Consider the following 17,742-nt stretch of genomic DNA (forward strand, 5'->3'; position numbering starts at 1 on the left):
CCCCATATTTTTTGAATGACCATTTTATCCTCTGTAAAAATAATTTCTGAATTACATATTTTGGAAAATTTTCGGAATAAGTTTTCTGAAATAAGATTTCTGGTTCTGGAACACGAATAAGCTTTTTGAATAGGATTTTCAAAACATCTTTTGAAAGGCATACAGTGTCTTCCGGAAGGAGTATTTCATAACAGTCTTACATTAAATGCGTTCTAGAAAGATGTTTGAATTTTCCTTTTTTTCTTCCTTTGCATAGCTTTTTCTCTGTTCTTTCTTTGTAGCAGCAGTGATGATAGAAGAGAAACAGTAATGATGGTGACAGTGACAGTGATAATGTAGTGCAATGGTGAAGGGTATGTTTTATATGTTAGTGTGGAATGCAGTTAGTAACTGTGGGGTATAAAAAACAATAGCTGCAGTTGTGATGGAGTCGAACCCCTGTATTGGGTATTGCTTTCTGCACCCCATCAATGTTTTTTAATTCCATTCCAATCATTCTGGTTTTTACTTGAAGTTGTCTGCTTTGTGGAGACTTTCCCGTGCATAGCTGTGTTGTGGTGTGTGGTCTCTGAAAACTATGGTGAATGTGTTGCTGTTGGTGAGGTCCAGGGAAGTGGTGCGATTTGTACAACTGAAGCACATTGTGGGATATAGGAAAACAAATATGGTTTTCATTTTCGAGGTACGTTCTAGGTTACTGGAAAACAGAGCAGGTTTTCGGAAAACATGAACCAAAACAGAGGTGGGAGGGGTTACTAATTCCGGAGTTGTAGTATATGGTTCCAAAAAATTTCATTCCATAATAGTCGAGTTGATTTTTCTGAAAACGCAAACCGGAAACGAGAATCCAAAGTACTTGCCGAAAAAAACTTTTTGGATGGTCTCGGAATCATCTTTTCGATACATATTTTCATAACCAAAATGGACAGACATTGGTAAAGAGTCAGAGGAAGAACCCAAATTCCCGAAGAACAAAGATGTTGGTTTCGTGAAGATGATTCTCACTAAGTCCATGGTGGTTGAAACCTTTTGTGAATACCCTCCACTTGGTCATTTTGCTGTGAAAGATCTGTGTAAAAAATGTATCAACATTATATATGAATTTTACATTTGTAGATAAATTTTAAATTCGTACGTAAAATTTGTTTGATTTACCTATGGACTTTATCTACCAATCACACTTTTAACAAAAACACGTTATATACGAATTTTACGTACGAAAGATTTATAAATAATTTTTTTTATTATTTATAAAAAAATTCATAAAATTCGTATATATATAATTTAATTTTATATATCTATAAATAAAATTTATATGTAAAATCGTATCTAAATTCGTATATAATAATTTATTGATAAATCTTATAATGTATGTTTTAGAAATAAGTTTGATTTGTCTAAATATAAACCATCCTCATTACATGAGTTTTGATTTTGATTTGTTTTTGGTTTTCTTTTACATACACATTTTCAAGAACCATATAATTGTTGAGGGATGATATTCAAACTAGTAAAGATGTATATTTTTAGTGATACTATATTGAATAATATCTTTTAAAAATAATGTTAAAATTTTCTTGTTAATTTTGAATTATAATCTTCTTAATAAAAGTACTCTCTCATTTTGGTAATATATTATAAGTTGCCAAGGTCATTTCTGTCAAACTCAGCGTGTGAAGGGAAATCATCTCAATCAAGCATGTCGATATCATGTCAAAACTATAATAACTCAGTAATCAACTAGTATATCGTTATTACAATTACATAAAATCATTAGTATTTACGAAAGAATCTAAACTTTTCTAAAATAGAGGTCAAGTATATAAAGATGATTAATTCATAAATAAATGATATCTAAAAAATCTATTCTTACTAAATTTATCTCTAATATCTCAACTGACTTAAGTGTCATTCTAATATCTTAATCAGAGAAAAAGTAAAAATACATTATATTTCCTTAGTTATCTCAGTTCATACAATGTGATTGAAGTTATGAAAAAAATTTAAACCATTTAAAATTCAACCATTATTTTAGAAGTCATTTAATGTGTTAAGAAATCATAACTCTAAAAAATTTTTTTACTGACAACCGCACCAAGTTGACCAGACTTTGAAATGAATTCCAAAATAAATTGTTTATAAATAACAGATTTTTTTTAAACTAATTAAAATGCCGTCAAAATACATTTTATCAGTAAAATAAATATTTGATTTCATATTTAGCACTTATCTCTGCTCATTATGCAGATTTTACATCAAACTTTCGTTTAATGATAATTATTTTATGACGTTTGTACACTTTACCAATCCGTTAACTTTCTAATTAAGTGACTTACCACAAAATGTTTTAAAAAACTACATTATGATTTTTTTTTTCAAATAGACTTTATTTTGAATTTATTTTACACATCAGTTTGGTTAAAATTGACCGAACCTATAAAAATTTGCAAAAACTGATAAAATAGTAAAATAGATATTTGAACCTAAAATTTACAAAATATTATAAACGAATAGGGAAATGTGGAAGTTAACTTAATATAAAAGTCTGATATAAACTAACACACCATTTTCTTATTTTACTTTTGTTATTTATTTTAACTGATAATTCTAATAAAAAAATTACAATTTAATAAACCAACTAAAAAAATTTCGGCTACTAACTAACTTTTCAACTTTGGAATGTTAAGTAACATCCTTTCCTATATGTATATATTTATAATTCGTATATGCAGTGTCTAAGTTTAAGTTTTATTTATTTTTGGTATAAAACCATTAAAAGTTTGCACTAAATTAATTATAAACTCAATTAAGATAAAATAAAAAATAAAAATAGTTAAAATGGATTTAGGTATAAGTAAATTTGTAAAAAATCTTTAAGTAGATTTTCAATTTATTTTTAAGTTAATATTAATTTATATAAATGTTAAAAAAAAAAATCTTCTAACGGAAGAGTTTGTTGGAAAGCCCCTTCAAACTGAGTAGGTGGCGCCAAAACAACTGCTTCTCGTAGTGCTCCCTCTATTCCTAACTGAAACAGTTTTTATTTATTTTTTTATGGCCTTATAATTTATTATATTTTTAGTAGTTTTCATTTCTTTTTTTTTTTTGTTATTTTTTAAGAAAACTTTTGTGCAGTAATATATCATCAGAACTTTCCCTCTTCTAATTTATCACCACTGCAACAAAATTCCAAAAACACCTCTCACCGGGAAACTCATCTCCGACACCGACTGTTCTCCTTCCGTCCAACTCCGGCGACTGGTTTCCTCCTTCGACTTCGGCAGAATAGTAAGGTTATGTATTCTGCTTCGATCGAATTTGCAAAATTTGTTGTAGTTGAGAAAACGTTCGTTTCGTCTGCTTAATTTCATTTATCCGATTTCGTTCTATATGCTTCTTTCGATCTAGGTAGCTTTTACAGTTTCATTATGCAGAAATTACTGTGTGTTTTACTCTGAGAATTTTTTTTCAATGGTTAATTTTTTTTTTCTAAATCAGTTTGAGGTTTAGTTCTTCAATTTTTGGAATCCAACGAAAGTTTATGTGGTGAATAATATTATTCAACGAGCTAGCATTTTGTACTGTTTCTGCGAAATTCACAGCAGTGAAAGACTCACCGTGTTCTCTGAAAGAGAGAGGAATCTGTCCGTCCATCCAGATTCAATATTCTTTTCAGAACTCTTATTTCTTCCTAAATTTTCCGGGAAAGTTTGCGTTTACATCACTTCTGGTACGTTCATCTATACTCATTTATATTAAAATGCAAAATATGCGACTGGTCAAAAACGAAATTACCATTTCTATTTTACAGTTCTAGTATTATTTCTTGAAAACACCATGCTCAAAAAAAAGAAAAATAATATTAAAAATTAAAATATTAATAATTTGAAAGAATGAATGGAAGACTTATTCGTTAGTTTTTGAATTATTTTTTATTAAGAAGATTCTATAATTAGATCTTGGTTAAACAGGTATTGTGATTCCGATATTTGATCTTGACCTTGTTAGGTGAGTCATGATATAGCAGTGCAAATTCAATATGTCACTTTGAATTTACAAATTGCTGTTTACTTATCTTTACCTCTCAAATCAGGAAGTGTTAAATTGACATACTGTACATTTATTTTAGATTTATCTGACAGAAGATTTTATAATAAAATGAATGTATTAAAATATTGTGTGAAATGAGTGTATTTTTGGACCGTAAGTCAAACCTATTAGATCACACCTGTTTACATTCTCTTCACAGTCTACTACACCCTTTCTCCTCTTTCATAGATACTTGAGTATGGACACTACACAAGATATATAATTTTTTCAGTATTATCTAAAGGTGCATGACATTCAAGATCAAAAAGCTCCCATCTTTTTTTTTTCTTTCTTCTTCTTTATAGCATATTCTTTGAAATGGTGATTAAGAGGGTGTGCATATTGGGTGGAGGAGCTGTAGCATAGAAGAGGAATCTCCGCTGTTCACATCCAACTTCAATACAAAAGATGAGTTGTTTCTTAATTTGACTATATTGTACTACAAAAGATGAGTTGTTTCTTAATTTGACTATACTTCGGTGAAAAATATCCATTGGCTTTATAGTTTTTTTAATTTTTGTATACAAAATATTTGATTAATTGTTTTATTTTATCAAACAAAAAGAAGGGAAATAATAATTAATAATACTTTAATATATTTTGGTAAATTCAAAAAATAATTTTTTATCAACATACCTGTTCTAATTTCATTTAAAAAATACAAGCAGATAATTATTAAATTAACTAAAACTAATTTGACTTAATTAATAATTTAATTATTTATTTAAATAAAAGTATATGATTTTTTAGTCTTATTCTATAAATCAAAAAGTAATTATTTTTAATATTTTAGTGTAATCATGTACAATTTTTAATGATCATCTATACATAATATTTTTTATTTTAATTAAATTTATAATTATTATATAAAACAATTATAATACAATCTATTTATAAGTGTTATGTACATCTATAATAACATTAATTTATCAAATAGACATGTAGAAATATATCTTCTTAAGAAATGATTTTTTTCATTAAAATTAAAAAATAAAAATGTAGAGATATACGCATGTAACTTCTTCAGGTTTAAATAGAACCTTATTGAAAAAATAACACGTGACTCTTATTAAACTAATAAAATTAAAAATATTTACAATAACATATAATTCTTTAACTTTATCCTTGATGGTTTACTTATATGGTTTGGTTAAATCTAAAGTATTGTGAAAACATATATAGGTTTCCACATATCTATTATATTAAAATAATATAAATTTAAAAGTATAAAAAGTAAATAATTTTTACAAAGATAAGAGTTCAGAGTTATAAGTGTTTTATTTGAATAGGAGGACAGTTACTTTAAATTAAATAATAAATTATTTAAATTAAATAGGAAGGAAAAGTGAATGATTAAAAATGACATAAAAAACAATTAAAAAATTGCATTCATATAATATAGATCACAATAATAAATTTTAAAAAATATACTAAGTAGTTTTATAAGAATAAAAGTTGAAAATTATATAATTATTTTTTAGACGAGGAATTAGACGTCACTTTTGAACAATGAGGGTATTCAACTATAAATAATAAAGTTATTTTAGTTAAATATGTGATGCATTGATTCTGAATTATTATCATTTAGTGAAGACTACACAAAATTAATTACAAGTGTTAAGTACTACTAAGTTTAGTTAGATTGTCAATCGGACTAAAAAAATTGTATTAGATGTTGTTTGGTTGTATGTAAAACATGCAACACTTGATGGATATTATGTATTCATGTATAAATTTTGATATATTAGTTTTTCATCAATATTTTATTGCTAATAGAAACATAATAGTTAGTATTGTTTGTTAGATCAATTTCAATATACTTTTTTAATTTGGTTTTGATTACGTGCTTAAACAACAAATAAAACATAATTTTATAAATATCATGTTTTGTCAAATGCAAGTGTTTCATTTGACTTTACACAGATGTGTTATTCTTATAGCTTCATGAACAAATGCAAGCTTATATGTTTCATTTGATAAGCCTTTTTATTTGAACAAATACAAGTGTACTCATTTCGTTGGATAAGTTTTTGTTGAACAAACCAAGTTAATACATAGTTTAAGCATTCATAATACACTTCAAAGATTTATAATGTTTATTGTATGCGCACAAAATATTTGTCTCTTTGTTTTTCTCAAGAGTATCTCCCATTGAAATGTTTATATCAAGATATCTTGAAAAACATGCTTAAGTTGTTCCACACAAATGACTTTTCTTAAAAAGTGGAATGAGAATCCTATGAAGTTAGCCAATTATATAAGGTTTTATATTTCACTCAAAAGTGGAAAGAAGCTGCCTATAATAGGTCTCACAAGTCATGTCAGTACCAAAGATTTTGTGTAAAGAAACCAAATGAATTTAATGGTTTATGAAGAGTATTTAATTTGCTTACATACTTGAACATGTTAGACACAATTGAAAGAAGATTAAAGGTGAATAACCTCACAACGTTCTAAATTAATATGCAATGATTTTTTTTTTAACTTTATATAAAGATCTTTATGAAGAAGAAAAGTTAACGATGAGAATGCTTACAAGAAAGTTTTAATGCTCTTGTGCTTTTAAGAAATCCTATAGCCTCTAACTTTTGAAAAATAACATTATTTGTGTTCATAACAATGTAGAAAAGTATGTATTCAAACATTGTTAGAGAAAAATCCATTAGACTTATTTATTTTTTGATTAAGTGTTATCAAACAATAAAATATAAATCATGAATATACTTCATTTGTAAGGCACAAATTTTATACAATAGATCATGTGAGACATATTGTGCTTTGTCTAATACTAAAAAACTCACGTGTTCTATTTCCTTCCTATGACGAGAAAAAGTCTCATAAGACAATATTCTACATGATATAGGACTTTCTTCCATGAGCTTCTTGTCTAATTGTTAGGTGTCATCTTCTAGGCTTCTTGGTTGACTTTTGTAAGCCTAATTTAAGGCTCAATTATGGCCTAAGCTAGTCAACTAATATTTCTATAAAATCATACAATTACAAGAGGAAATGCATAATTACACAATTTATAAATTTAGCTAGATATTTCACAAGCAAGGATGTCATATTTAATGAGATTGGAATGATCATGTTGTCTAGAGATATAGAGAACCACAGGGAGAAAGTTCATGTTAAGGTCAAGTCTTTTAGAGTTGGATCAAATTGTTTAGTGGGACTAGACAACAAAACATTAAACAACAAGAATCAACCTTCCACTTCTCATTGAAGAAGGTCAAGGCGTGATGATTTGGACTATTCATTGTAATAGTCAAAGTGTCATACATCTAATTGATGATCAAATATACAATGAGAGAACCAATGGTATCAATGTTAGACTGCACTTTGTAAGAGATGTTATTGAGTCTAGACAATTTAAGATTTTGAATGTTGTTTTATAAAAGAATTTTACATATTAGAGGTGGCAAAATGGACTAACATTCCTTGTTTAGGTCTGCCTTATCGTCGACCACTAAAAAATAGGATGAGGCAGGTTGGCTTACCTAGAAAAATGGGTTGAAAATCCTAATGTGCCCTACCGAAGGGCATGCTAGCGAGTTGACCTGCCATTTTTTTAATTTTTGTATTTTTAAAATTTGTTTATATATATATATATATATATATATATATATATATATATATATATATATATATATATATATATATATATATATATATAAGTTTTAACTAATTACTTAACGGATTAAGTTATATAAGAGAAAAACAATTAAAATAATAAGAGATAACTAACTGTTTGTTAGTAGTAGAAACTTCAAATATAATAATAAAAATGAAAAACATATGACAATTTTTTGCAAAAATATTTTAAAATATACTTCTGATATTTAATAATTATATTGACAAAATAATTATTTAAGGATAAAAATAGAAAACAGAAAATACCCTTTATATAATAATATAGAAGTATAAATTTAAAAATAATATAAAAATAGTTATAAATATAAATATATAAATATAAATATATAAATATAGAGGATGGACATGATCAGTTTATCTGTATAAGGTAATGTAGTTAGTTTCATAGGGATGGACAACGAACCCACTTGCACGTGGACATGCATGTCTTTACCCATCTCCCCGCGAACCTTACCACTTCTGTTATTAAATTAAGAAAATTATAATAATTGCGCGCAACCTACAAACAAAACAAGAGCTGTAATTTATAGGAAAATCATTAATGAAACAGTTAGTATTTTTGTTTGTTTTGTAAGAAAGTGTGCTAACAACTGATATGCAATGTATTAGTTCGGTTCCATCATCCCAATGAGAGTGGTTTGTTGAAGGAGAGCAGAGGGAGGTGCGATTTTATGTGGAGTGAACCCATTTGCCAGCACACACAGGACCATGGCACTCTCGTGAGATAAACGAAAGGGGAAATTTTTTTATAGCCCGTACCTTACCCTATGCACTTTCTCTGTACCTTACACCGCCCATTATCCTACTCCACCCACCAATATCCCCAATTTTCAAGGGATCCCTTTCCACTGCATTTTGAATCCTCTTTTTAGTGCAGTTAAACGATAACTAACCTCTAATGATAATAATAAGCGTTAAATGCACGTCGAGACAGTTTCAGCAAGTTTCTCTCACCCATTACCCCAAATGTTGTTTTCCCTCTCTGGGTTTTACTTACTGTGTCCCGATCTAGTTGGGTTTGGGCTTTATCTGATGAGAAAAGCATACCCACTTCCGTTTCTTGGACATGATTGGCAAATTAGTTCTCCAACAGATCTGAGTCTCTGTAAAGATGTGCGCTTTCTGCATTTATCTTCTTTTATTTCTCCTCCCTTTTTCCTTTTTTGACGATTGAATTGCTTTCCTTTTGTGTCTGACTTTTAAACTGTGCATTTGTCGCAGATTTGCAGCACCGCAAAGGATCTCCTTTGTATATAACTTGGTACGAATCTGGTTAGCTCAATGAAGTTTTCGATCAATGTGGTCCAATAGGGAAAGTTAGTTAGGGTGAATGGATGATTGTGAATCAGGGCAAGCATCAAGGAAGAGCAAAGCTGCGGAGAGCCCAAGAGTAAGACCACCGCTGGTTCTGGCAGAAAAGAACAATGCAGCCACAGCAGCCACCACCAGACGCTCAACAACAAGGGAAGTTAGTTCTAGATATAAGTCACCCACTCCTGCTTCTCCGTCTGGTACTCGTAGATGCCCATCACCAAACCTTACAAGAACGACGTCTGCCTCAACCTCACAGTTGTTTCCAAAGAGGTCTCTCTCTGCAGAAAGGAAGAGGCCTTCAACTCCTCCCTCCCCAACTGCACGAAGACCTTCTACACCAACCAATGATGCATCTGTTGATGGGAAATTGTTGTCCAGAAGGGTCACGGGTAGCCGTTTACCAGACAGTCTATGGCCTTCCACAATGCGAAGTCTGAGTGTTTCTTTTCAGTCAGATACCATTTCCATACCTGTTAGCAAGAAAGAGAAGCCAGCTGCTAGTGCTTCTGATCGGACTCTGCGACCGTCTTCAAATGTGGCGCACAAGCAGGCTGAAACTCCATCCGTAAGAAAGCCTACGCCAGAGAGAAAGAGGAGTCCTCTTAGAGGGAAGAACGCTTCTGATCAGTCTGAGAATTCAAAGCCAGTTGATAGCTTGTCTTCTCGGTTGATAGATCAACATCGTTGGCCCAGTAGGTTAGGTGGGAAGGTATTCTCTAATTCATTGAACAAAAGCTTTGATTGTGCTGCTTTGAACACTTCAGTTCAGGGAACTGGTGTTTCTTCACCGAGAAGGTTGTCTATATCAGATGAATCACGTAAACCCTTGCAAAGGTCTTCCAGTGATGCTGTAAGGCTGGTATCACTTGTTGGAAGTGGCAGAATAGGAAGCGGGGTGAGATCAGTTGATGACTGCTCTCCACGTGAATTGAGACCTCACAAATCTGCTTCTGCAACTACAATTGCATTGGCTGGAGTCAGATCTCAGTCCGTGTCAACGCCAGGATCACGAGTGTCTTCACCGAGTAAGACCTCGGTGCTATCCTCTCCTAGTTCAAGAGGTGTCAGTCCATCTAGGTCAAGACCGTTAACTCCTCCTTCTAGAGGGGTCAGTCCTTCTCGAATTCGGCCAACCAATTCATCCATTCGATCAAACAATTCAATCTCAGTGCTCAGCTTTATTGCTGATTTTAAAATGGGGAAAAAGGGTGTATCCCACATAGAAGATGCTCACCAATTACGGCTTCTCTACAATAGATACTTGCAATGGAGGTTTGCCAATGCAAGAGCTGAGGATGTTCTTTATATCCAAAATGCAATTGTGGAGGTATTAATATCTATTTTCGGCTTTTCATATGATGGTTTATATCATATAATTTTCCCAATTTGTTCTTATAAAAGTCCTTAATTAATGGTGCAGAAAACTCTCTATAATGTATGGATTACTACTTTGTCCCTGTGGGAGTCTGTGCTTAGGAAGAGGATCAATCTTCAGCAGCTAAAGCTTGACCTTAAGCTGAATTCTGTTTTGAATGATCAAGTAATTTTTTTATGAAATATATTAATTTTATGCCAGCTTTATTGTTGATTAGACATTGTAGATAATTTAATTTCAGACAATTCATAATGAAAATATAAGTAATGCAATATTGTTGTTTGCTTCTTAAACGAGTTTAATCTTTTATGAACTCAAAGCTTTTGATTCTGTTTGTTTAAAGTTTTGGAAGGAGTAGAATAGAAATATCTGAAATAGAGGGTTTATCTTTGTGATTAGATATCTGGTATTGTACGATGATGAGATTCCAATTTCACTTGCCAGAGTGTGATTCTATTTTTCTCCGTCTTTTTAATTGTTTCCAATTTCAAGACTTAGCCATGCATTTTAAATGTGAGCCTTTTGACAATGACTGAAGCTGATGACCTATCTTGATGATTGGGCTGTACTTGAAAGAGACCATATTGATGCTCTATCTGGAGCCGTGGAAGACTTGGAGGCCAGCACTCTTCGTCTTCCTGTAACTGGAGGAGAAATTGTATGTATGCTGGTAGGATGTTTTTTATTTCTTGGTGACTGAAGATGAAACAATGACGTCATTGGTATATACTTTTACAGGCAGATATCGAGCATTTGAAAGTTGCTATCTGTCAAGCAGTTGATGTCATGCAAGCAATGGGATCTGGTATCTGTTCCTTGCTCTCACGGGTGAGTTAGCTGTTTTCTACAAGATTTATATAGTATATATTAACAGTGGTGGGGATTAATATAGCAAATTAACTTCAATAATTTCCATCATTGCCTAGCACGTGTATATCAACTATTATTCTAGCCAATATGTCTTTTTACATTTAAACCTCCGTTTTTTCAGTGGTTGAAGTTTCATATTTAATTTTTTCTTCCTTGACATCCAAATTTTGTAAAATTAAGCAATTGAATATTGTTAAAGGCCCAACTGTAAAGTTTTTATCATGATCAGATTATAAGGTCTATTCTTGGTTCCCACACCATTGCATTTTTGTCTGTGCTAGGTTGAGGGCATGAACAGTTTAATTTCTGAAGTTGCTGTCATAGCAGTTCAGGAAAAGACCATGCTTCACGAATGTGAAATGCTAATGGCTTCAGTAGCAGCTATGCAGGTGAGTTATGATATATGTTTTCTAGAAAATGAGTTACGCTCGCAAATATCTCAAATCAATCTTATATTGCATATGACCATAAATTAGTTGCAAATAAATTTCAATTTTAAGCATCAGTTATCACTGTGTGCATTAAATGATTTAAATTTGATGTTATTTACTCAATGTAGGGTTTAACATTAAATTATGCTGTATTTAAGAATCGTATTAGTGTACTGATAGGAGGTACTGGTAAATTTAAGTAACAACAAAAACTAAGCTTGTATTAAATATTTGAAGGAATAGGCCTAAATCAGTTTGATATCAAATCCTGAAATCCTTATTACAGATAAAGTGCACAAAGTTAAGTACTAGCACTAGAGAAATTGAGATGGTATGGCCTCTCCCACCTGTCTAGGGATGTCAAAAAATTCTGTGCCCATGGATATTTGCAATGAATATCAAATGAATAAGTTTGATGGATACCTATTAGTAATGGATATAGGTAATTTAATTATACACTTGTTTACGGGAAGAGAATGAATATCATGTTATCCAACCTACGGATACAAGCTGCAAACAAAAATCTAACCTTGGTGCTTTCATTCGTCCTCTATACCTCCAAAACAACTCAAGATTTGGATGACACCCTCCAGTCCATCCAAGGCGGTTTATCTTCCTTCAAGTCCCACCTCAAAACCCAAGGTACCCACCCGCAGCAAGACATCAACACCAAACATGACCGGTTGCAATCTTTAATGGCTTTACTACTTGAACATATTTCCTTCCCATTCCCGTCATCCCCATTCCCCTACTCCAGTGACTCACAAAACCGCCTCACCCCACCCACCCTTGGGGGAACTAACATCCACATGACATATGACAACCCCTCTTGGCCAGTCCAGTTATACCATTATTGTTGATTACCAACGCTTACCAAGCCTATCTTGGCACCGCCACCTAACCTTCCTTTCCTAAACTCCAAAACTTGAGCTCAACACTTTTGAAGGACCAGATCCCTTGGACTGACTCTTCTGGGTCGAACAATACTTTTCCTTTTATCAAGTATCCTAGAACAACGCAAATCCATGACTGCCTTTCATATGAAGGACGATACTCTCAACTAGCTCAAATGGATGTATTAATGAAAGCTGAATTGTATATTATTCCACTCTATCTGAAAGAGAAACAAGCAGATCTTATATAGGTTCTAAACCTTCTTAACAGATTACACAAACAAAACAGAAAACAGAAAACTAACATCCAGAGGCTGGTAGCATATGCAGACCATAAGAAGTTCCCTTAAGATATTGTAAGGTTCTTTTAACAGTTGTCCATTGAGCATTCAGAGGGTTCGACATGAATTGACAAACTTTGTTGACAGCATAACTAATGTCAAGTCTTGTAAGAGTAGCATACTTCAAGTCTCCAAAACGGATATGTACAAAGTGGGACCGTTAAATAAATTTGATCCTGTTTTAGATAGTTTGCAGGATGAGACCATGGGTGATGATGTAGGTTGAGCTTCTATTATCTTAGTTTTATGCAAAATATCTCTAATATATTTACTGAGTCTTCACAACAGTTTTGTCTGAACGATAGTTGATTTCTATCCCAAAAACTAATCAAGTTTACCCAGCTGTTTGAGAGAAAAACTGGAGTGCAATTTGAGTCATTATGATATCATCAACATATACCAGTATGTAGGCTGTTTTAGAGTTATGCTGATAGGTAAATAGAGAAGCATCACACTTGCTGGACAGAGAACCAAGCTGCAAAAGAGTTGTTTTAAGTTTGTCTAACCATTGTCTAGGGGCTTGTTTCAGGCCATAAGATGGCTTTATTAAGTCTGCAAACTAAAGATTTATCTAATACCTTATGTCCAGGAAGTTGAATCATATACACAGTTTTGTCAAGAGTGCCATTGAGAAAGGCATTATTAACATTCAAATGAAACAGATCTCATCAATCTGGCTTTATATTTATTAACCGTTCCATCAACATTTTCTCTTATCCAAAAAACCCATTCACAGCCAACTGCTCTCCTGTCAGGAGTAAAAGAAACCAGATCGCAAGTCTTGTGAATAAGAGCATCATATTCTTGTTTCATAGCTGAAACCCAATTTCGATTTTTCATAGCCTGTGTAACACTAGAAGGTTCAATATTCAATTTCAGTCAATACACAAGGAGACAGCATTCAAAAAATTAAAGCTACACATGACTACACTTCCAGTTCTCACTTCACCAGATTTTGCTCTACCATTTGTTTTGGATACCGATCCCTTTGTTGCATCAACACCAATCTCAGCCAAGAAGACTGTCCACTCTCCTTTTTCCGCAAGTATCAACAAGTAATGTGCCCTTGCTTACGGGTAGCCTCTATGTATGTCCAAGAGATGTATGGAATAATAGAAGTAGTGAAAAAGTGGCATCAATATTTGTTAGTGCACCCTTTCAAAATATATGTTGATCAACAATGCCTCAATGCTCTCCTTACCGAAAAGTTAAAACACTCAAACAATTGAAGTAGACAACTAAATTAGAAGGTTTCCAATTTGAAATATTGTACCGAACTACAAAATTCAATGTGAGTGAACATGATTTCTTGTAAATCCTTGCCAACACCATGATTACCGAACTACTTGAGTCATACACGCTCTCATTGCTTATTTGAGCAGCTTGCCTTCCATGCTTATTTGACCTCTCTCTTCTCCTTGGGCCAAACCATGTCCCTTAATTGGGCTTGAATTCCATCTTCAATTTAAGCCCAATTTCAATCCAAACTACCATCATGAATTCTTTAAAAGTGGGCTTTAAGTCAAACTATATCTCACAAAACCTACTTGTAAGGCGAGGTTTGTACTTGTATACTATACTTTGGCCATATCTCTAGTCAATGAGAGATCTTCAATACACCTCCTTGCATAAGGGATGAAACATTTCTAGCATGGGACTAGATGCCAAGTGGCATGTAAGGTCATACAAACTTTGATATCATCTTAAAAAGTGGATTTTAAGCTTAACTTAGCTTTACAAAATCTGCTTATAAGGTGAAGTTTGGTTATATCTCTAGTCTATGTGAGATTTTCAACACAACTTTTAAGAAAATACAATTACATTTGAAAGACAATACAATCAATTCAAATTCTAATCTGGAAATTACAATCAATGTAAAAAGAGACAAACAAGTATTTTATTCTTTAAAACTAATATTGATAAAAATTAGTCTATTAATGCACTCATCAAGCACCCACTACCCAAACTACATTTTCGCAGCCAAACGATTGGGTATGGCTATGCCTACAACCATTCTGCCAAAACTTCGTCTAACTTTGTCCCTCCCACAGACTATCAGCCGATTACTTTGGGCCTTACCAAGAGCCTTGCCATATAAGTGGTATTTCATACGGTTAAGAAGTGGATTTTAAACCTAACTCAACCCCACAAAACCGGCTTGTAAGGTGAGGTTTGCACCCACTTATATACTATAAATTGGTCTTATCTCTAGTCGATGTTGGACTTCCAACACACTCTCACGCCGAAGTATATACATCTCGAGCGTGAGACTAAACATTAATGGGTGGTCCGATAGTGGCCCGATAGGGGGTGGAACAATATGTCCACACAAATCTCGCTAGGATAAGCTCTAACCATGCTTTGATACCATGTTAAGAAGTAGACTTTAAGTCTAACTTAACCCTACAAAACCGGTTTGTAAAATGAGGTTTGCACCCACTTATATACTATAAATTGGCCTTATCTCTAGTTGATGAGGGACTTCCAACACATACAAGCGATTCTTTTCACTATCCTCCTATGTGCACCCCTTCTTCCATGTATCCATCCTTCACCCTTCAAAGGACCAAACTAATTACTTCTCTCTCCCCCTCGAGACACACAAGTGCCTTGAATGCTTTAGATCACAACCACCCTAGCTCACTGACCTCTTTAAGTTTCCCAATGTCCCATTTAATGACACCACCCAGTGCAACATGTCACTACATCCTTGTACCCCCACACCAGCTACAGTCTACCTTATACTTCCATTCTCTCATTCTTCCCAATCACATACCTACTTCACAGCACTGACTGGACAATGCATCCCCTCTTTTTCTTCCTTGCCCTAGCCTCCCCCTTCCCAACATAAACCATCCCAGTCTTCCCACTTTGAGGATAGAGTGCTTGCTAAAGTGGTTGGTATTGTTAGGTCACATACCTCTGGCCTTACAAGGTCCAAATGCTAGCCGATTACATTTAAAACAAGAGCGCATCTAATGGTGTTATTTTATTTTCACTTCTTTCAGTGTTTTTAATTGTAACAAGGGTACATCACTGTTGCCCGAGAACTGCTGTTATTTATTGTTCATGAATGATGAAACATGGAACTTTTCTTATAGTCTTTATGGCTTGGTCTTTTCCGTTACACTGCAACATAGCTACCATTTAGGATTACCGTAGCAAAAACCTAACAAAACGAATGCCATTTCTGATATCCTTTCCTTACTCTTGCTAATGTTTTGAATTCTTTGGTGTCTTTGATTTTGTTCTGCCTTTCTTTGATGATGTCAGCATACTTTAAGAATAGTGAAAATTTGCTGAAGATGCTTTTTGGAAGGATATATCTGTCCACGTTGCATTCTCTTGTAACATGACCATTTCCCTTTGTTCCAGTTAGCTGGATCTGATGTTGTTTGCCTGATAAAATTTTGGATTGACCGTTTTCACCTGAGAAACATGTTTCTGAAATGGTGCATAGGGAGCCAGATATTTTATTTTCTTTTTGGAGATATTGTAATATGTTTTATCATGCATTCGATGCATAAATAGAATAGAATGCATTTCTTCATCACCATCATTATCACACTGGTATTACTTTCTCATTAATTTTCTCAAAACCAGGTTGAAGAAAGTAGCCTTTTGACGCATCTTATGCAAATCAAATAAGCTTTGGGGACAAAGCAAGTAGCCAATTTGGGAACCTGACCTGCTGCTTACCTAACAAGTTTTAACTCATTTCTTGCGGCTTCTGCCATAGTATCCATATCTAAAATCTTTTAAGTTCTTTACCTTTGTAAATTTTCTAATAGTTTTTTTTTTTCCAGTTAAATATGCTGGAATCCATAGTTTTATTACACTTTTTCTTCTTTTTCCCCAATACTAGAGGCCGTAGGTTTCAACTTGTAATTTTTTTATCAGGATAAGGAAAAGAAAATGAAAAGCAATGGAGCAAAATATCATTCGAATTTACCTTTTGTTATTATCATATTTATTAATAGCTATGTAATTTGATTGTACAAACTTCTCGGCTAAGGTTATAATTTCACAAACTTCCTTTTGCATATTAAACTGCAAAATGACAAATAATGTTTTAAAAACAATTGGTTGTAGATACTGGATACAAAAACTGTGAAAGTGTAATGTTTAATATTATTCACAACGTATACCAGGAATATTTTAAATATGTGAGAGTAAATTTGTATCAATTTTTTTTTCAAAATAAATTGTATATCTAATAATTTTAAGCAGCAAAAATATTGATTTAAAAATTATTGAAATATGTTTATTATACTTTTTGATAAATTTATAGTTTTGAAATTTAATAATATAAGAAAATGGTTAACAATAAGTTTTTCCCGTCTTTATATATTATTCTGAATAACACTTTACTAAAAGTTTGTGAAAGATTAAAATTAAAATTGCAAAATATAAAATCAAAGAATTTGTTAACAATTTTTTATACAAATAATTAAACAATTATATATGGTTGACAAAAAATATACATTGTCATTATACATAGTCTTATAAAAGTATAAAAATATATATTTTTGAGCAATATTGATGGAATATATAACTAAATAGTTATAAAATATATAATAAAATTTATTAATTTATTATTATGTTTACTTTTAGGACAGGTAGAAATATTATAAAATAAGTAGAGTGAGTGTTGATTTATTAATAACCTCTATTTTAAAATTTTGAGAGGATGAATATAATATGACATCTTATAAAAAGATGAGTAACTTCCTAATTAAATTATTCTGAGTTTTACTTATAAAATTTCAAAACTT

At 32.1% G+C, this 17,742-nt stretch overlaps 1 protein-coding gene across 1 annotated transcript; it reads left to right on the forward strand.

Annotated features, from left to right (window-relative positions):
- Positions 1–8,174: 8,174 nt before the first annotated feature.
- LOC108331739 (AUGMIN subunit 8) lies at positions 8,175–16,918 on the forward strand. The gene is made up of 7 exons (XM_017566639.2): positions 8,175–8,856; positions 8,965–10,384; positions 10,478–10,597; positions 10,971–11,090; positions 11,171–11,260; positions 11,584–11,691; positions 16,571–16,918. Exons 2-7 carry the CDS (start codon positions 9,074–9,076, stop codon positions 16,613–16,615), a joined length of 1,794 nt encoding a protein of 597 aa, XP_017422128.1. The 5' UTR covers positions 8,175–8,856; positions 8,965–9,073; the 3' UTR covers positions 16,616–16,918.
- Positions 16,919–17,742: the final 824 nt, after the last annotated feature.

This window comes from Vigna angularis, chromosome 4 (genome assembly GCF_016808095.1).
Source record: "Vigna angularis cultivar LongXiaoDou No.4 chromosome 4, ASM1680809v1, whole genome shotgun sequence".
In the NCBI taxonomy this organism is placed as follows: domain Eukaryota; kingdom Viridiplantae; phylum Streptophyta; class Magnoliopsida; order Fabales; family Fabaceae; genus Vigna; species Vigna angularis.

Coding starts and splice junctions, on each gene's coding strand:
- LOC108331739 (XM_017566639.2), top strand. CDS start 9,074: ATGGATGATTGTGAATCAGGGCAAGCATCAAGGAAGAGCAAAGCTGCG. Junction 10,598..10,970: donor ATTCTGTTTTGAATGATCAA/GTAATTTTTTTA, acceptor CAATGACTGAAG/CTGATGACCTATCTTGATGA. Junction 11,261..11,583: donor TCTGTTCCTTGCTCTCACGG/GTGAGTTAGCTG, acceptor TGTCTGTGCTAG/GTTGAGGGCATGAACAGTTT.